The 20,315-nt window shown below is 46.1% G+C and overlaps 1 protein-coding gene across 3 annotated transcripts in view; it reads right to left on the reverse strand.

Moving 5' to 3' along the window:
* Positions 1-20,315, reverse strand: part of TMEM209 (transmembrane protein 209) — a 44,958-nt gene that overhangs the window by 15,766 nt on the left and 8,877 nt on the right. For 2 of the 3 annotated variants that reach the window (XM_060689356.2, XM_087874397.1), the window contains exons 5-15: positions 18,870-19,108; positions 16,938-17,142; positions 15,501-15,676; positions 12,521-12,592; positions 12,162-12,258; positions 9,868-9,993; positions 8,465-8,562; positions 7,015-7,129; positions 5,650-5,747; positions 4,543-4,616; positions 15-2,003 (exon numbers count right to left, since the gene is read on the reverse strand). In XM_060689356.2, the coding sequence (XP_060545339.2) occupies positions 1,949-2,003; positions 4,543-4,616; positions 5,650-5,747; positions 7,015-7,129; positions 8,465-8,562; positions 9,868-9,993; positions 12,162-12,258; positions 12,521-12,592; positions 15,501-15,676; positions 16,938-17,142; positions 18,870-19,108 (1,355 nt within the window). In that variant the 3' untranslated portion in view covers positions 15-1,948. Of the gene's footprint in view, positions 1-14; positions 2,004-4,542; positions 4,617-5,649; positions 5,748-7,014; positions 7,130-8,464; positions 8,563-9,867; positions 9,994-12,161; positions 12,259-12,520; positions 12,593-15,500; positions 15,677-16,937; positions 17,143-18,869; positions 19,109-20,315 lie in introns of those variants that run through there. The other variant, XM_087874398.1, reaches the window with a different exon arrangement.

Raw genomic sequence — 20,315 nt, forward strand, 5'->3', positions numbered from 1 at the left:
ACGTCGAGACAGGATTAACCAAAATAATTCCATTTAATATCAGTACCAAGACTCCCCCACTCCCCCCAAAATATCTCGGCACTGACAAGGAAGACCCACAATGACAAAATATCATTTCCCCCAGCTGCAAGACACATCCCTGGCCAATATCACACTAGCTTGCTTGTACTTGAGTGTAACACAACACACAAACAGCGTTAAGGCAACTTGCCTTGCTTTACAATCAGGTTGCAACCCAGCGAGAAACACAACTCGGGTTAACGTTTGGTAGCGCAGGACGTCTTAAGACGCGGAGCAAAAAGTTTGTAAAAAAAGCACAGCATTGCAGTTGCTAATCTTTCAGCGGAATATTAGCAAAAAAAAAAAATCACCTTTTTAAAAAGTTGCTTTGAAGAGAAGCGGGTAAGATTTATATCGCTTTTATGAGTCTCACGGCCGCCATAGTAAAGAGGTAGTTTTTAAACCTTTCGCTCATCGCGGGGTGACGAAGGATGCAATTCATTTTTCCGCTCGGGTGTTATTTTGGAGTAAAATTAATTGCGGTAATTTTTTTCCTGCAGCCTCGGGTGTGAATGCTTGTATGGCAGGCATTCTTATATGCCCGTGATGACGAACCTATGGCACGCGTGCCAGAAGTGGCACGCAGAGCCATTTCTCCGGGCACGCCAGCCGTCGCTCTTCCAGGTTCCAGCGTGCACATGCGCGCCGGCCAGCTGGTGTTCGCACACACGGGAACGCCCAGAAACCGAAGAGCAGCTTCCTGTTGCGCATGCGCGCACCGGGAAGCTGAGCTATCCGGTTTCTGGTGCACACATGCGTGCCAGCCAGCTGGTCTTCACATGTGCATGCGTGCAAGAAACTGGAAAACCAGGTGATCGGCGTGCATGCCCACGCCAGAAACCGGAAGCTCAGCTTCCCAGCGCATTCATGCACGCCGGGAAGCTGCTCTTCCGGTTTCCGGTGGTCCCCCCCACACGCATATGCGCTCCCATTTTTGTGCCGGAAAGGTTCACCAACACTGTTGTATGCCTTTGTCAATTTTGGCAAATTTAAGATAGGGGGAATTCTGGGATCTGGAAGTCCCCCTATCTTAAACTTGAGAAATACTGTTATAGCTATTGAAAAATATATATATATATACATTATTCTAACAACGTTTCTTCTTCCATTGTCCGGTTAGAAGGAAGGAAAAAAAAAAACATATTTTTTTCCCCCAGAAAGATCTCTTGATGGAATTGACGGCGTGAAGTTCAATTTTTCAAAAATCCTGCAAAAAAACAAAATAAAACCCCACTCCAATCCTGTTCAAAAATACCTTTAAAAATTTTTTTTTAAATCATGTTTTGGAGTGTTCTCAAAGCGAAACCAGATCTAAACGGCGGCTCTGGGAATAAGGAATATTTTCACTGAAAACCATGCCCACTAAGTAAGACAATCTCATTACAACTTTTCTTTGCTAGCCGTCCAAAAGCACAGGTGAAAAGGAGAAGCCAAACGGCACAGGATCCTGATTTTTAAAATATATCCTTTTCGGGTTTTTCCGATTAGTGTTATTATTTAAAGTATCGGTTGTAGAGAAGCAATAAATCCTAAGGGCATTTAGGGAGTCCGGATTTGGTTCAAAAGTGTGATTTGGGATTCTGATCAATGGAAGGAAGGAAACCTTCAGGCTGATTTACTCCGAAATTTTTCAAAAAAAGCAATTCCGTTTATCGAGTAAGGTAATTCAACGTTCCTTCAGTTTAAACCTCCTGAGCAGAAACAGCATGAAAAATATGATTTTTCGCGACTCTTCTGTTGTTGTAAAAATAAAAATAAAGCACCTTTTTTCTTCGTACGGCAGTGAAATTCAAGGCAGTACAGAGCTAAATTCTCATCCTAGGGATGGAATTTATCCTCTCGGAGTTAAAAAAAAGAGTTCGTGACTGGGTGGGAAAAAAAAAACCAACTAGTCTCCAAAAATCCAGAGAACGTTCACGCCGGATAACCCGAGGTTGACTCGCCTGCGAAGAGAAGGACAGCCTTTATTATGAGATCACAAAGGTTTCGTCGGAGATCAAGGATTTCACGAATTCTCTCTCCAGCTAGAAATAAACCGTGCAAAATCAGACGTGTGTGATGAATTTCAGAGCCGGAGACAAGATCCGGGTTTTTTTCCACTAGCTGCTGTATTTTTTAAAATCTTGTTATGGTGTTGTGACTCCGACCCCCGAGGCCGACTTATCGGAGGGAGAAGGCTCTGAACATGAAGGAGAGGAGTTGGCCAGGCCTCCCTCTCCAGGACCCTCCTCTCTGGCAATGCCTCAGGTGTCTCCCGAAGGAGAAGAGATTGCCTAGGAGCCAGGTATCTCCTCGCAGTCGGACAGTGATGGAGATAAGTCTTGGCTGGATCCACGCCAGCGTCGGAGAGACAGGCGCACGCAGCAGAAAAGGAGGCGTGCCAGAGATTAAGCTGAGTCACTGGACCACACCCCACAGGGGATAAAAGGGGGTGAGGTGGCCATTCAGACTCTGTGACGGACAAAACTAAACTACTAGCGAGTCACATTGTATCTTTGGAAACAACGTTATCTGCCTTGGATTTAATACGGACTGGACTTGACAATTCTTGAACTGTGTGTATCTTGTTTGGGTTTATCTGTCGGAGGAACAACCCCTCCCTCTATGAGTAAAGTTCTTGGCAAGCAGCTACTGGGTTGCTGCCAATTCTCTTATCGAAAGAATTTGTTGTCTGCCAGTTTTATTTAACCCCTGGCTGTCTGTTTGTGTGCGTGTGTGAGACGGGGACAGAACATAGGCACCAAAAATCACATTTATTATTATTATTATTATTATTTGGAGAACTATTAGGAAAGAATAGGTTTGAAAAAGCCATCTGTTTAGTTGTAGATCAGGGGTCCACAATTCCTGCGGCCCACTAACGGGCTGTGGCCTATTCGGAATTGGGCCCTGCGAGTTGCTGATCGGAAACCCTGCACTGGCAGCACAACTTGTGAGTGCATCGGGCTGGTGGGCACTTGTGTGTGTGTGTGTGTATATGCCGGCCCACCACTCACGCGAATCGAGGTGCATGCTTGCACACTGGCCCACCGAAGTTGTAAATCAGGGGTGTCAAACTGGATTTCATCAAGGGCCGAGTCAGCATTGTAGTTCTCCTTTGTGGGCTGGCCGGGAGAGGAGGAGGGGCAGAGACAGGACGGATGCCTTCTGCACTACCCTGCTGGCCAAAATGGGGTGTGTGGGGGGCACATGTGCCCCCCCGTGCCCCATTTTTGGCCTGGACGGCCTCCTGCACTACCCTGCCAGCAAAAACGGGGCACGGGGTTCATGTGGGCCCCCCCATGCCGTTTTGATTGGCAGGAGGCTGTCCAGGCTGAAAATTGGGTGGGGGGCACCCTGTGCAGCCCCCCTCACACCCCGTTTTGACTGGCAGATGCACCATGGGCCAGTCCTTTGCTATTTCCAGGCTGGACCCCACGGGCCTTGAGTTTGACACCTCTGTTGTAGATGGTTTCAATTTCATTTTGCTTTAACACCAGACAGCAGAAAAAAAAGGGGGGGGGAGAGAAAGATGGGAGCCTGAGGAATTCTGGGAATTGAAGTCCACACGTCTTTTAAGTGGCCGGCTGTGTTCAGCCTCCCTCACTGCGCCTCCTTCGCCTCCTGCCCCTGTTCAAATTCAACCTGAAACCGATTAGACGGATCATGAACAAATTCGATCTAAAGCTGATCAGATGGATTAGGTTAGATGCCTGACAACCGACTCATACTTAATGACGGGCTGCAGTGTCCTGGGGGTGGGGGGAGGGGTGTCACGTGATCCCCTTTTGCGACCATCGGACAAGCAAAGTCCGTGCGGGGGAAGCCGGATCCATTCAACGACCGTGACTAATTTAAGAACGGCGGCGGTTCGCTTAACCACTGTGGCGAGGAAAGTCGTAAAACGGGGCAAAACCCGCTCAACAAATTTCTCACTCAGCAAACATGAATAGAATAGAATAGAATAGAATAGAATAGAATAGAATAGAATAGAATAGAATAGAATTAAATAAAGTAGAATAATAGAACAGAACAGAATAATGAATAGAATAGAATAGAAGAATAGAATAGAATAGAATAGAATAATAGAACAGAACAGAATAATGAAGAATAGAATAGAATAGAATAAAACAGAATAATGAAGAATAGAATTGAATAGAATAGAATAAAATAGAATAATAGAACAGAACAGAATAATGAATAGAATAGAATAAAATAAAATAGAATAATAGAACAGAACAGAATGAAGAATGAAGAGAATAAAATAAAATAGAACAGAACAGAACAGAATAATGAAGAATAGAATAGAATAGAATAGAATAATAGAACAGAACAGAACAGAATAATGAAGAATAGAATAGAATAGAATAATAGAACAGAACAGAACAGAATAATGAAGAAGAGAAGAGAACAGAATAGAATATTAGGCTCAATTGCGGTTGTAAACGGAGGATTTCCTGTATTATATGTGGGGACAGAAATATATCGAATAATCATACGTACCCAAGCATCCCCGATTCCTTGGTCTTGATGATGTACAGGAACATAAGCAGAGTGTGAAACAGGTTGTTTCTGCCCTAAACAGGAGGGATGAAAAGAAGGCGAACAGGTAAAGAACCCGACTAGCTTACACTTGCAACAAGGTGTGTCTTTCTCTCTCCTTCCCTGGTGTGCCTTGTTTTGTTTTTACCCAAAACTATTTGGCGTTGCTAAAGAATGACAAAAAGGGCGTCAGAGTTGAAGTCCACGCGTCTTAAAACAGCCATGGTTGAGAAACATTGCTATGGGTATGACAGAGGGAGGAGGAGGAAGAGGAGGATGGCTTCCTTGGTGCTCTCTGAGCTGCGGTGGTTTTCTTGCAGATGTTTCATGACCCAGCTAGGCAACATTATCAGTGCTAGAAGGGAGTGGGGTTTGTGGAAAGGAGGAGGGGGAGGGGGAGGAGGAGGAAGAGGAGGAGGAAGAGGAGAAGAACTGTGGGGTCCTTGGTGGTCTCTGAACTTGGTTGTTTTCCTGCAGACATTTTATTACCGAACTAGGTAACATCATCAGGGCTAGAAGGTAGGACGACTATGGAGCCCTTGGTGCTCCCTGAGCTTGGTGGTTTTCTTGCAGACGTTTCATGACCCAACTAGGTAACATCATCAGTGCAAGAAGGGAGTGGGGTTTGCAGAGAGAAGCGGGAGGAGGAGGAGGAGGAGGACTGTGGGATCCTTGGTGCTCTCTGAGCTTGGGGTTTTGCTTGCAGACGTCTTGTGACCCAACTAGGCAACATTATCAGTGCTAAAAGGGAGTGGCATTTGTGGAGTGAAGGAGAAGAAGGGAGGCGGGGAGGAGGAAGACAAATGTGGGATCCTTAGTACTCTTTGACTTTGTTTTCTTGCAGACATTTCACAACCCAACTAGGTAATATCAGTAACTAGACGTTTCCCTCCTCCCTTCTAGCACTGATGATATAACCTAGTCTGGTTGTGAAAAGTCTATAAGGAAAGAACCAAGTTCAGTGAGCACCCAGGGCCCCAGAGACCTATCCATCTTCACTGGTGGCCCCCCGTGAGCAGCAACCTCTCTGTTCATGAAAAGCCACGGAGAAGCTGCACATACTCCTACCTTAGGAAGATTGTAGACCTGTTGTTGATAAATCAGCTCATAATGGGGAGGGTTGATGCTGCTCTGATAGACGCAGAACAAATTCTCGTTCGTCATATCTGTGAATGAGAAGAGCCACGTCTGTTAACAGCCCGATTAAAACGAAATTAAACGAAATTCCAGATTACCGTTGGTGGGAGTCCAGCTGGTTATACATAAAATATATTTTACGTATAAAATATTATACAGAAAAGTAAAGCGTTTCCTGTTTCCGGATTGCTTAGTTGTTCCCTATGACTATCATTTAAGTGTTGTACCTTATGGTTCTTGACGAACGTATCTTTTCTTTTATGTACACTGAGAGCTTATGCACCAAAGACAAATTCCTTGTGTGTCCACTCGCACTTGGCCAATAAAGAATTCTATTCTATTCTGTTCTGTTCTGTTCTGTTCTATTCTATTCTATTCTATTTCTTTTTCTATTCTATTCTATTCTATTCTATTCTATTCTATTTCTTATTCTATTCCTTATTTTATTCTATTCTATTCTATTCTATTCTATTTCTTTTTCTATTCTATTCTATTCTATTCTATTCTATTCTATTCTATTCTATTCTATTTCTTATTCTATTCCTTATTTTATTCTATTCTATTCCTTATTCTATTCTATTCCTATATTCTATTCTATTCTATTCTATTCTATTCTATTCTATTCTATTCTATTCTATTCTATTCTATTCTATTCCTTTTTCTATTCTATTCTATTCTGTTTCTTATTCTATTCTATCTCTTATTCTATTCTATTCCTTACTCTATTCCTTATTCTATTCCTTATTTTATTCTATTCTATTCATCCCTGTGAGAACGGGATTGTTACTTCCTTTCCTAGAGATAGATGAAAGGGCAGCTTCTACGTGTGAAATCCATCACTCTCTGTAATAATTTTGCCTTTAAACTGTATAAATACATGGCCAAAAGCAGCCATCAATGTTCAGACCCTTTGCTCGTCTTTGGACTGTTTGAACCGTGCACAATAAACTTTTTCTTGCATCGAAGAGCTTGGCTTGGTTCCATTTCTTTTCCTATAACAAGGAGGCTGGTGTGGTGCTGCGCTTGGCAGCTGACTCATACTTACGACGGTTGCAGTTTCCCAGGGTTACATGATACCCCTTTTGCGACCTTCTGACAAGCAAAGTCGGTGGGGAAGCCAAGATTCGTTTATCGACCGGGTTACTAACTTAACAATGGCAGCGATTCGCTTAACAACGGTGGCAAAATGGTCTTGCTTAGCAATAGAAATCTGGAGCCACGTTTGTGGTTGTTAAGTTGAGGCTGCGCTCATTTAAAAAAAAAAAAGAAGAAGAAGAAAAAGACAGCCTGCGTTACCTGGTTTATCAGGGGTTTGAATGAAATGCTGGGAGGTGAAGGTTTTCCCGTCGGGATACTTCGGATGGGGAGGCAGCCTGGAGTCAAGATACGTGCAGAATACGTGCATAAGGATCTGGAGGGAGAGAAGGGGGGGTTGGGATTTAGCGCCATGTCGGACACTTCCAAAAAACGGCGGCGATTTCTTGTCCCATTTTAGGCATGATAGCCGCCTGGGTGACTTTGGGCCAACTACTGGGAGAGGGTGAGTTCTAGTCCCACCTTAGGCATGAAAGCTGCTTGGGTGAATTTGGGCCAATCACCAGGAGATGGTGAGTTCTAGTTCCTCTTTAGGCATGAAAGCCACTTGGGTGACTTTGGGCCAACTACTGGGAGAGGGTGAGTTCAAGTCCCACCTTAGGCATGAAAGCTGCTTGGGTGAATTTGGGCCAATCACCAGGAGATGGTGAGTTCTAGTTCATCTTTAGGCATGAAAACCAGTTGGGTGACTTTGGGCCAATCACCAGGAGACTGTGAGTTCTAGTTCTACCTTAGGCATGAAAGCTGCTTGGGTGAATTTGGGCCAATCACCAGGAGATGGTGAGTTCTAGTTCCTCTTTAGGCATGAAAACCAGCTGGGTGACTTTGGGCCAATTACTGGGAGAGGGTGAGTTCTAGTTCCTTCTTAGATATGATAGCCTGGGTGATTTGGGCCAATCACCAGGGGAGGGCGAGTTCTAGTTCCCCTTTTAGGCATGAAAGCCACTTGGGTGACTTTGGGCCAACTACTGGGAGAGGGTGAGTTCTAGTTCTTCCTTAGACATGAAAGCCGCCTGGGTGACTTTGGGCCAATTACTGAGAGAGGGTGAGTTCTAGTCCCACCTTAGGCATGAAAGACAGCTGGGTGACTTTGGGCCAATCACCAGGAGACTGTGAGTTCTAGTTCTACCTTAGGCATAAAAGCTGCTTGGGTGATCTTGGGCCAATTAGCAGGAGTTGATGAGTTATAGTTCCATTTTAGGTGCGAAAGCAAGTCTGGTGACTTTGGGCCAATTAGCAAAAGACAGTGAGTTCTAGTTTTGCCTTAGGTATGGAAATCAGCTGGATGGCTTTGGACCAATCACCGGGAGAGGGTGAGTTCTAGTACTGCCTTGGGCTGTCTTGGTGACTTTGGGCCAATTAGCAAGAGATGGTGAGTTCTAGTTCTACCTTAGGTATGAAAGCATGCCCAGGTGACTTTGGGCCAATCATTCCCTCTTGCAGCCCAGCCCAAATCACAGGGTTGTTGTCGTTGTGGGGAAGAACGCAGAAGGAGGAAGACGTGTTCTATGAGGTTGAGTTATTTGTAAAAATAATAAAGGCAGGATACAAATGGATAATAAATAAATAACTCTGCCAGCAGCCTTGCTAGCAACAGAAAAGGGAGAATGAACCAGATACACCTGCTTTTACCAACTTAAGGCGGACTTACTCCGGAATCCGTGGGTAAATCAGTATCCCAGGTGCGCGCTTTGAAGTCTCCGCCTCGGTTCCACCTGAACGAACTCATGCAGCCGCCTTGGGAAAGCTCTGTCAGTGAGCGAAAAGCAATACTGTGAATGGCCAAGATGGGGAGAAATCATTTTTTCCAGCTCTTTTTCATTGGTTTCATCGCCAGTTCTACTACAGATAGTCCTCAGGTTACGACAGCAATTGGGAAAGGGGGGTTTATTTATTAACTGTATATCTGTAGTACTGGGAGTTCTAGTCCTGCCTTAGGCAGAAAAGTTGTCTGGGTGACTTTGGACCAATCACCAGGAGACTGGGAGTTCTAGTCCTGCCTTAGGCATGAAAGCCGGCTGGGTGACTTTGAACCAATCACCAGGAGACTGGGAGTTCTAGTCTCACCTTCGGAACAAAAGCCAATTGATTGATCCTGGGCCAATCACTAGGAGACAGTGAGTTCTAGTCGCACCTTAGGCACGAAAGCCGGCTGGGTGACTTTGAACCAATCACCAGGAGACTGGGAGTTCTAGTCTCACCTTCGGAACGAAAGCCAATTGACTGATTCTGGGCCAATCACTAGGAGACAGTGAGTTCTAGTCCCGCCTTAGGCACGAAAGCCGGCTGGGTGACTTTGAACCAATCACCAGGAGACTGGGAGTTCTAGTCTCACCTTCGGAACGAAAGCCAATTGATTGATTCTGGGCCAATCACTAGGAGACAGTGAGTTCTAGTCCCGCCTTAGGCACGAAAGCCGGCTGGGTGACTTTGAACCAATCACCAGAAGACTGGGAGTTCTAGTCTCACCTTCGGAACGAAAGCCAATTGATTGATTCTGGGCCAATCACCAGGAGACAGTGAGTTCTAGTCGCGCCTTAGGCACGAAAGCCGGCTGGGTGACTTTGAACCAATCACCAGGAGACTGGGAGTTCTAGTCTCACCTTCGGAACGAAAGCCAATTGACTGATTCTGGGCCAATCACTAGGAGACAGGGAGTTCTAGTCCCGCCTTAGGCACGAAAGCCGGCTGGGTGACTTTGAACCAATCACCAGGAGACTGGGAGTTCTAGTCTCACCTTCGGAACGAAAGCCAATTGACTGATTCTGGGCCAATCACTAGGAGACAGTGAGTTCTAGTCCCGCCTTAGGCATGAAAGCCGGCTGGGTGACTTTGAACCAATCACCAGGAGACTGAGAGTTCTAGTCCCGCCTTAGGCACGAAAGCTACCTGGATGACTTTGGTCCTATCGCTCTCTCTCTCAGCCCAGCCCACCTCACAGGGTTGTCGTTGCGAGGCAAACAGGAGGAGTGGGGAAGTATTAGGTTACGTTTGCTGACTTGCATGATTCATAAACCGACATTAAAGGCAGGATAGAAATAAGTAGCCGTTTACCTTTGATCCTTTCTACTAAATATTCCTGATTTGGGGTCAGCTCCAAGTACTGAACTATTGTGTTCAGGGTCGGGATAAGGGGAGCTTTCACCAAAGCAGCTTGCTTCAGGCTACTCAGGCCGGCCTCTGCAGACAACAAATAGAGAGAGAGAAACTGCAACCTTCGTCATCAGGAAAAAAAACCCCGTTTCGGGTCTCGGTAACAGCTGTAGACTTCCTTTCACTCAAGCGACAACCTCACCAACGGAAGCAGCAGCAGCAGCTGCAACCGAGAGCTCTCGATTCTGCAGCGCAAAACATTCAAGACGTCTAAAAGTCTGCGGAGATTCTCAGACCTCCAGGTCACAGTTGTCCCAAAGAGGCTTTATGTCAGACTTCGATGCTATCTCAAAATAAATGAATTTCCAAACTGCCAATCTTTAAGGAAATCTTCTCTTTATTCGAGCACAGCAACCGGATCATGACTCGATGCGGACAAGACTGACCTTTTGCCCCCCAATCCCTCCCTTTCCGATCCCCAATTATCTCCTTCTCATTGGCTGTCTTCCAAGTCACTCTCCTGACTTCTTGTCTTGTCATTTCACAGGAATGTTCCCCCCCCTCTTCATTTCCACGGAGACCAGGCTTCAAAGGGATTTAGCAGGCAAAAGTTCAGGGCTTATCTCCCTTTTTCTATGACAGCGCTGAGGTGCTGACACTTTATTTTTTTCCAAGAGGCAACTGGACTTTCTGGATTTTTCTTTGAAGACGTTTGGCTTCTCATCCCAGAAGCTTCTTCCGTTCTGACTGGATGGTGGGGAATGGAAGGATTGATACTCCTTGCAGACAGCTGGTCATTTATATCCTTTTAGAGGGTTGTTGAGGCCATTTGGAGCTTTGTCTTGTCCTCTGGGCCACCTGAGCGGTGCAAATGGTTCCTGTAGTTCTGCAATTTTTTCCTCTGGAAATCCATTCCTACTCCCACACCATTCAAAGGGTGTTCATCAGAGGTGAAATGCTCCCGGTTCGGACCGCATCGCCCGATCTGGTAGCGATGGCGGTGGGTGGTTCGGAGAACCGGTAGCAAAAATCCCTGCCCCCCCCCCAATGCCCAGCTGAGCCGTGCGATCATCAGAGGCTTTTTTTTTTTTACTTTTAAAAGCATTTTTTCAGCCGGTTGTAGAGCCCTGGTAGCGCAGCAGACTAAAGCACTGTTATTAACATCAGCTGCCTGCAATTACTGCAAGTTCAAATCTCACCAGGCTCAAGGTTGACTCAGCCTTCCATCCTTTCTAAGGTAGGTGAAATGAGGACCCAGATTGTGGGGGCAATAAGCTGACTTTGTATAAATATACAAAAGCATGAAGGCTATTGCTTAACGCACTGTAAGCCGCCCTGAGTCTCCAGAGAAAGGGCGGCCTATAAATCAAATTAAAAAAAAAAAAGTTTTAAAAGTTAAAAAAAAAAAAGTTGGCCACGCCCACCCAATCACATTACCCACCCACCCACCAAGCCACGCCCACAGAACCGGTAGTAACAAATTTTACACTTCACCACTGGTATTCCATCCCAAATTGTATAGAGCTAAAGGTCTGTAGAGATTCTCAGTCCTCCAGGTCGTGGCTGTCACGAAGGTGCTTTTTTCAGGAGGCAACTGGACTTTCTGGGGTTTTTTTTCTTTCGAAGACATTTCGCTTCTCGCCCAAGAAGCTTCATCCATGAAGGGACTAGGAATGGATTTCCAGAGGAAAAATTGCAAACTACAGGAACCATTTGCACCACTCGGGTGATCCTGAGGACACAGACAAGCCTCCAAGTGGCCTCAAGGACTCTCTAAAAAGGATGCAAATGACCAAATGCTGTCTGCAAGGAGTATCAATCCTTCCATTCCCCACCATCCAGTCAGAGCTGAGGAAGCTTCTCGGAGGAGAAGCAAAACGTCTTCAAAAGAAAAACCAGAAAGTCCAAGTTGCCTCTTGAAAAATCACCTTTGGGGGTACCTATCAGGAAAAAGATTCAGCAGTCCATCTGCATTTAAAAGACAGCTTTGCTGGCTGGGAATTCTGGGAGTTGAAGTCTATCCATCTTCAATCTTACATTAATGCAACTCTATAAAATGTTCTATCGTAATTGGTTTTTTTTCCTACAGGGTTGACAACTTCAGATGCTTCCAGCTAGGAAAAAGCCCTTTTCTCTATAACGCTGCTAAATTCTAAGCTCGTTTTTTAAAAAAAATAATTACGATTTTAATCCATATATTTTACTTGGGAGCACATGATTACGGCACGACGTTTTTTTGCGAAGGGTCACCATACCTCCAATCTGCAGCTCTGGACACCCCATTCTCCGCAGCTGAGTGCTTACAGAGTCAATCTCTTGAACCAGCGGCACCAAAATTGTCTCGTTGACCCACTGTCGGATCCAAAAAGATTTGGAGGGAAGAAAGACAACAGAAGTTAGAAGAGCGACACGTTCTGTATGTTTTTCTGATGTCGCTTTTCTACGTTTCTAGGTTTCGCTAAGCGAGGGGTCATAAGGCGAGGACTAGGTGCACTTTGGGTTCAATCATCCCTATTTAGCCTGAGTCCCTTCCCTAAGCCCCAACCTCAGGAGGGAATTTCCAGGACTGTGTCACATTTGAACACACACACACCAGGCCAAAGGCAAAACTCACATTTCTGAATTTGGCAGTCCAAGAATCCATATGATCGAACAGCTGTCTGCTCATCGACACCCGTGCCCAGACCTGGCCAGGAAGAGAAAAGAAGTTTTGAAATCTATCTATCTATCTATCTATCTATCTATCTATCTATCTATCTATCTATCTATCTATCTATCCATCCATCCATCCATCCATCCATCTATCCATCCATCCATCATCTATCTCTATCAATCATCATCCCCTTTTAATGACCCCATAATCCCTTGGAGTCCGGGCAACTGAATGGAGCTGAGTGTTTACTGGCCGGATGCCCTTCCTATCGCCAATGCAGTTTTGTTCAGCAGATCTATTCTCATTGTGCCCAGAGAGAGAAATATCTGCCTTTACCTAGGATCAAACTCACAGCCTCCTGAACTTGGGAGGGAGGGTCAAAGAGGAAAAAACAGGAAGGAAGGAAGGAAGGAAGGAAGGAAGGAAGGAAGGAAGGAAGGAAGGAAGGAAGGAAGGAAGGAAGGAAGGAAGGAAGGAAAGAAAGACAGGAAGGAAGGAAGGAAAGAAAGACAGGAAGGAAAGAAAGACAGGAAGGAAAGAAAGACAGGAAGGAAAGAAAGACAGGAAGGAAGGGAGCAAGGGAGGAAAGACAAGGAAGAAAAGGAAAGAAGGAAGGAAAGAAAGAAGGAAGAAAGGAAGGAGACACAAGGCAGAAAAGACAAGGAAAGAAGGAGGGAAGGAAGGATGCCCTTCCTATCGCCAATGCAGAGTTTTGTTCAGCAGATCTATTCTCATTGTGCCCAGAGAGAGAAATATCTGCCTTTACCTAGGATCAAACTCACAGCCTCCTGAACTTGGGAGGGAGGGTCAAAGAGGAAAAAACAGGAAGGAAGGAAGGAAGGAAGGAAGGAAGGAAGGAAGGAAGGAAGGAAGGAAGGAAGGAAGGAAGGAAGGAAGGAAGGAAGGAAAGAAAGACAGGAAGGAAGGAAGGAAAGAAAGACAGGAAGGAAAGAAAGACAGGAAGGAAAGAAAGACAGGAAGGAAAGAAAGACAGGAAGGAAGGGAGCAAGGGAGGAAAGACAAGGAAGAAAAGGAAAGAAGGAAGGAAAGAAAGAAGGAAGAAAGGAAGGAGACACAAGGCAGAAAAGACAAGGAAAGAAGGAGGGAAGGAAGGATGCCCTTCCTATCGCCAATGCAGAGTTTTGTTCAGCAGATCTATTCTCATTGTGCCCAGAGAGAGAAATATCTGCCTCTACCTAGGATCAAACTCACAGCCTCCTGAACTTGGGAGGGAGGGTCAAAGAGGAAAAAACAGGAAGGAAGGAAGGAAGGAAGGAAGGAAGGAAGGAAGGAAGGAAGGAAGGAAGGAAGGAAGGAAGGAAGGAAAGAAAGAAAGACAGGAAGGAAAGAAAGACAGGAAGGAAAGAAAGACAGGAAGGAAGGGAGCAAGGGAGGAAAGACAAGGAAGAAAAGGAAAGAAGGAAGGAAAGAAAGAAGGAAGAAAGGAAGGAGACACAAGGCAGAAAAGACAAGGAAAGAAGGAGGGAAGGAAGGATGCCCTTCCTATCGCCAATGCAGAGTTTTGTTCAGCAGATCTATTCTCATTGTGCCCAGAGAGAGAAATATCTGCCTCTACCTAGGATCGAACTCACAGTCTCCTGATTGTGAGGCGAGAGCTCCCCCCCCAGGCCACAGCACCAGTCTTTTTTTTTTTATAAAAAGGTTTTTTTTTTTATAAAGATAAACATATCAGTCCTTCTGTGTGTCATCTCGGTATTTCTTCGGTGACTTCTTCTTTTTGTTACTCCTCCTCTTCTTATTTCTTCCTTAATAAATCCCATTTCTCTATTTCAATATTTCCCCCAAAATACATACAGTGCTCAAAAAAAATAAAGGGAACGCAAGCAGAAGACATCCGAGATCTGAATGAATGAAATAGCCTTATTAAATACTTTGTTCTTTATATAACAGTAGTTTATACACTGCTCAAACAACTAAAGGGAACACAAAACTACTGTATGTAACGAACAAAGTATTTAATAAGGCTATTTCATTCATTCAGATCTCGGATGTCTTCTGCTTGTGTTCCCTTTATTTTTTTGAGCAGTGTATATTTAATGTAACTTTTTCCTGCTTATCAAATTCTTTATCTATATCTCTTTTCTATCCAATCATAAAATTTCCCCCTATCTTAAAATATTCCGCATCCTCTTTTTCTTTAATCGTTAAAGTTAATCTATTCATCTCTGCGCAGTCCAAAATTTTTCTAATTACTTCCCCTTCTAAAGGGATTTTCTCTGCTTTCCATCTTTGTGCAAATACTATTCTTGCTGCAGTTATTATACGTATAATCAAATATACATTTTCTTTACTAATTTTCTCTGGTAGGATACCCAGTAGGAACAACTCAGGTTTTAAATCAATTCCACAGCACCCAGTCTGTTTGCCTGTCTGTCTCGTATCTATCTCTATCTCTGATCATCTATCTATTACATGACAGCGGTCTTCGAATATTTGAGGGGCTGCCCCAAAGAGGAGGGGGTCAAGCTATTCTCCAAAGCACCAGAAGGCAGGAGAAGAAGCAACGGATGGAAACTCATCAAGGAGAGAAGCAACCTAAAACTAAGGAGAAATTTCCCAACAGTTAGAAGAATTCATCCATTTAATTGATTATGGATTTGCCTCCATTAAATTGTGATTGCTCCATCACTGGGGGTTTTTAAGAAGAGACTGGGCAGCCATTTGTCTGGACAGAGTTTGTACAGAGTCTTCTGCTTGAGTAGAGAGGGCTGGGTTAGAAGATCTCCAAGATCTCTGACAAGCAACGACAATGGGGAAAGCCACATTCAATTAACCACCCTGTGACTCACTTAAAAACTGAAGCGACTCGCTGAACAGCTGTGGCCGGAAAGGTCGTAACATGGGGCAAAACTCACAAGGTGTCACCCGGATCAACACCTGCGGAGAACCAACCCTTTCTGTCTCCGCCAACGTGGTTTACCTCTTCGGCGGCTTGCTTGGAACTCAGATCGGCTTCGTCCTTGTGAGCCGAGGGGGCCTGGGACCTGCAGGCCGGCTGGTACTGGAATTTCCGGAGCATCTGGGCGTAGTCAGCCATGGAGCGACCGTAGTTCCAAAAAGTCGGACTGTTTGAAGGAGAGCCCGAATCCGAACTGCCTGCAATGAGCCAGAGAAACACACACACAGAAATGAGCCTACTTGAGCAATGCAAAAAACCTCTTTTATTGCAACAGCTGTGAATTACGTTCATTCACAGCTGAGTCCCAATTCCCGAAGGACTTTTTGTGCAAAAAGTCCTTCGGGAGAAGTCCTTCGGAATAATCACCAACCTTTATCTCCCTTGACACGCTGCCAAAGACCTACTTGGCAAAGCCCCACGGAGTCCAGAATCAAATAGAGATGCCGACTGGGAACAGAATTAACAACGTTGCTTTCCTGCAAAGAGCCCATGTGCCTTGGCTCCTCTTTTAAGACTTATGGGAGGGGCCAATCATCTCCAGGCCTTACTCCTGAGTTGTTCCATTAGTTTTAACTGTTCTTGCCTTCTGGCAGCTCTGCGCATGCACGCACTAGGAACAGGCTCCTCCTGTTCCTCTACCTCTCTGCTATCCGCCTCTGGAGACTCTAGAGTCCGCGCATCGCTCCCAGATGGCCCTGGCCCCATCTCTGCCTCTGACGCAGAGCCCTCGTCTGAGCCTCCCCCAGACTCCAGGACTGGCCCATGTTCCTCCCCAGCCTCCTCACTGTCCGACTCCACTGCCAGCTCCACAGGCTGCTGGCGGACTACAACACAGGTACTGGATCTTACTACAGCCTCCTAGGGCTGGGTGGCTAAATTAGAGAGCTAGCTTGATGTCGTGGCGACTAGAAACCAGGTGACGGTGAGTTCTAGTCCTGCCTTAGGCACAAAATCCGGTTGGGTGACTGAGCTAACCACTCAAAGAGTCTAGAACTCACTGACTCCTAGTAATTGGACCAAAGTCACCTAACCGGTTTTCATGCCTAAGGCAGGACTAGAACTCACCATCACCTGGTGATTAGCTCAAAGTCACCCAGCTGGCTTTCATGCCTAAGGCGGGGCTAGAATTCACTGTCTCCTGATGACTCACCCAAAGCCACCCAACCGGTTTTCATGCCTAAAACAGGACTAGAACTCACCGTCTCCTGCTGATTGGCTCAAAGTCACCAGTTTTCATGCCTACTAGAACTCCCCATCTCCTGGTGATTGGTCCAAAGTCACCCAGCCAGCTTTCACGCTTAAGGCGGTACTAGAACTCACCATCTCCCGATTTCTCGCCCAATGCCTTAAACCAATGGACCACAATACACACTGAACTGCAAGCAACTTATCTTCTGAGTAACTTCGGTGAATGCGCTGTGCGAATCTTCCCCGCTTTTCGTTCAGGCAACTACTCACCCAGCTGCACCCTGTGCTGTTTCTCCTCCTCGTTTCGAAGGAAGCTGTCGAGCGATTTCAAATCCGTCATGTAGTCGGCTTTTCCCGTGGGAGAGTTGTAGACGGTGGGCGAGGAGCGGTATCTGGATCTCATCCCGCTGCTATCCATGGGCCCAATGCTAGTGGGGTACATCAAGGGCCCCGGAGAAGGACTGAATGGGGGAACCTAAGTGGGACAGAATGAAAAGCTGCAATCGTCTATCGGGAATCCATTTTGAATCATCATTCAAGTTTATTATAATACAGGTGATCCTCAATTTACGACCCCCAATTGCGCCTCAAATTTCTGTTGCTAAGTGTGAAAATTGCTAAGGGAGTTTTGCCTCATTTTGCGACCTTTCTTCCCACAGCTGTTCAGTGAATCGCTGCGGTTGTTCAGTTGGTAAAAAGATTGTTAAAAAGAAAATCTGGCTTCGCTGGCCAGAAGGTCGCAAAAAGGGATTACATGATCCGGAGATAGTGCAACCGTCGTAAATATGAGTCCAAGTGTCTTGACTTTTAATCATGGGACCACGGGTTATGCTGTGACGGTCGTAAGAGTGAAAAACAGTCGCATGTCACTTCCTCAGCTCTGACCGTATGGTGGGGAGTGGAAGGATCGATATTCCTTGCAAACAGCTGGTCATTTGCATCCTTTTGGAGGGTCGTTGAGGCCACTTGGAGGTTTCTGTGTCCTCAGGGTCACCTGAGTGGTGTAAATGGGTGTGGAAGAAAAGGAGTGTGCAATTCCAAGAAGGCTCCACGCCCATTTGCACCACTCAGGTGTGACCCTGAGGACACAGACAAACCTCCAAGCGGCCTCAACGACCCTCTAAAACAGTGTTTCCCAACCTTCGAAGATGTATGGACTTCAACTCCCAGAATTCCTCAACCAGCCATACTGGCTGGGACATTCTGGGAGTTGAAGTCCATGCATCTTAAAATAGCCACGGTTGGGAAACATGGCTCTAAAAGGATGCAAATTGTTAGGAAATGATTATTACCGGACTTGTTGGGCTGGCAATATATAAACCCTCAATATAGCTTTAAGACTGCTGTATTGCATCATACTGTGTCCTGATTGGTTAGCTCTGTAGCCAATCTCTTTAACAGGGAGCTAAAAACCTGGTTTGTTTCTCTTTGCTGTTCTTGCTCTCTGATATCTCTGTATGCTACTGTTTGCAAAGCCAGAAGAACTGTTTATTGTGAATGACTACGACAACTGGTAAGAAGACGTTGTTATTGGATTATCCCTGGACTGTCGTTTTGGCTATCTCCTGCTTTATATGTGTATGACCTGGACTGTTTATTGGACTGTGCCTTACTATTTCCTGAAAGTAAATACAACTCAGTGTATCTCTGTGTTGGCTGTGTTTATTCGTAACTACTCTCAATCGCTTTCATGTGCACACCCTTGCTATTTAAGGGCTACTTTGCGAATTCCTTAACACAAATGACCAGCTGTCTGCAAGGAGTATCAATCCTTCCATTCCCCACCGTCTAGTCAGAGCTGAAGAAGCTTCTGGGGTGAGAAGCGAAATATCTTCAAAGAAAAAACCAGAAAGTCCAGTTGCCTCTTTTTTTTATTATTATTATTATTTTTTTTAATTTGATTTATATGCCGCCCTTCTCCGAAGACTCAGGGTGGCTTACAATGTGCTAAGCAATAGCCTTCATCCTTTTGTATATTTATACAAAGTCAGCTTATTGCCCCCACAACTGGGTCCTCAATTTACCTACCTTAGAAAGGATGGAAGGCTGAGTCAACCTTGAGCCTGGTGAGATTCGAACCTGCAGTAATTGCAGGCAGCTGGTCTTAATAACAGGGTGCTTTAGACCACTGTACTACCAAGGCTCTTGGGAGTACAGTTCTCTTTGGAAGAACCATAGCTAATAAATCCTTGGCTTTCCTACCTTGCTGTAGTTGCTTCCTGGGGAGTAACTCGCCGCCGTACCGTAGGACCCGCTGCTTCCCGACATGGCCTGCAGCTGAGGACTGTATCCGGAGATGCAACCGGTTGCAAATTTGGGGCTGGTGCTGGGTGAGCGGGAAGGGCTGTAGCTCAGGACGCTCTGGCCCTGGATGGGAGGGGAGGGGGTCGAAGGGGGCGTCTTCTTGGGCACCAACTCGCGGGGCGGCGTAGTCTGGACCGCTGAAATTAAACCCCGTTTTCGAAGGTTAAGAAAGAAGCGCAAAAACAGACGAACGAGATAAATGTTAATTATTGGGAGGGGGGAAAAAAAATAAAACTTTCTGAATGAAGCCGGAGCAGAACTGTTCAGCCGTTTCCAATGATAGGAAACAAGGAATTTAAAAGACTACCTGTGGACTTACAACACTTCATTTAGTGACCACTCAAAGTTACGACGGCGCTTCAAATTAAGTGACCGATGGCCATTTTTCATACTGATGACAGTTGCAGCATTCCTGTGGTCATGTGGTCAAAATTCGGACCCTTGGGAATCATCTTTCAATCGGAATAGAGCAGGAAGGCACCTTGGAGGTCATCTAGTCCAGCCCCCTGCTCAAGCAGGAGATCCTATACCCATGATGGCAAACCTATGGCATGTGTGCCACAGGTGGCATGCGTAGCCATATCGGTGGGCACATGAGCTCACTGGAAGTTGGCAAACAGGCCATTTTTGGCCTCCAGGAGGGTGAGGAGTGCCGTTTTTGTCCTCCCCAGATTCCTAGAAAGGCTCTGGAGCCTTGGGAGATAGAAAAACGGGCCTACTGGGCCATCGTGTGCCAGGAGGGGAAGAGTGGGGGGGGGGTTGTGCACGCATGCACAGGGGCGGGGCACATAGAATTCTGGGTGTGGGCACGTGCGCGACCCCCATGCCCCCGTGAGACCCCCGCTCCTGGCACATGATGGCAAAAAGGTTAGCCATCACAGTCCTATACCATTTCGGACAAGTGAAGCCATGCGGAGAGTCTGGGATGACAAAAAACTACCGGAGGTTCCGGAGGGCCGGAAATGGGCCTGTTTCTGGCCTCTGGGAGAAGCAGTTTTCACCCTCCCGGAGGCTCGAGAAAAGCCTCTGGAGCCTGGGGAGGGCAAAAAACGCCCCCCTGCCATGGTGCAGGCGGCTGACTAGGCCCTGCCCACCATGGCCACACCCACCCAGCACCAGGGCAGTGAACCCGTTGCTGAAGGATCTGAAGCCCACCTGTCCCTAACCCCTGGTCTGTAGGCCGGCACTGGGCCGAGACATGCCAGAAACCGGATCGTGCAAACAGGTGAAGCCCCATCCACGGGATGCAGGCAGCTTGCAAAACCACGCCCGTCTCTGCTTCGCGGAACCAGTCCCTGGTGCCTGAAAGGTTGGGGGCTACTGGCGTACAATAAAATCAAAGTG

The sequence above is a fragment of the Pantherophis guttatus genome, chromosome 7 (assembly GCF_059756535.1).
Source record: "Pantherophis guttatus breed Tessera chromosome 7, ASM5975653v1, whole genome shotgun sequence".
Lineage (NCBI taxonomy): Eukaryota > Metazoa > Chordata > Lepidosauria > Squamata > Colubridae > Pantherophis > Pantherophis guttatus.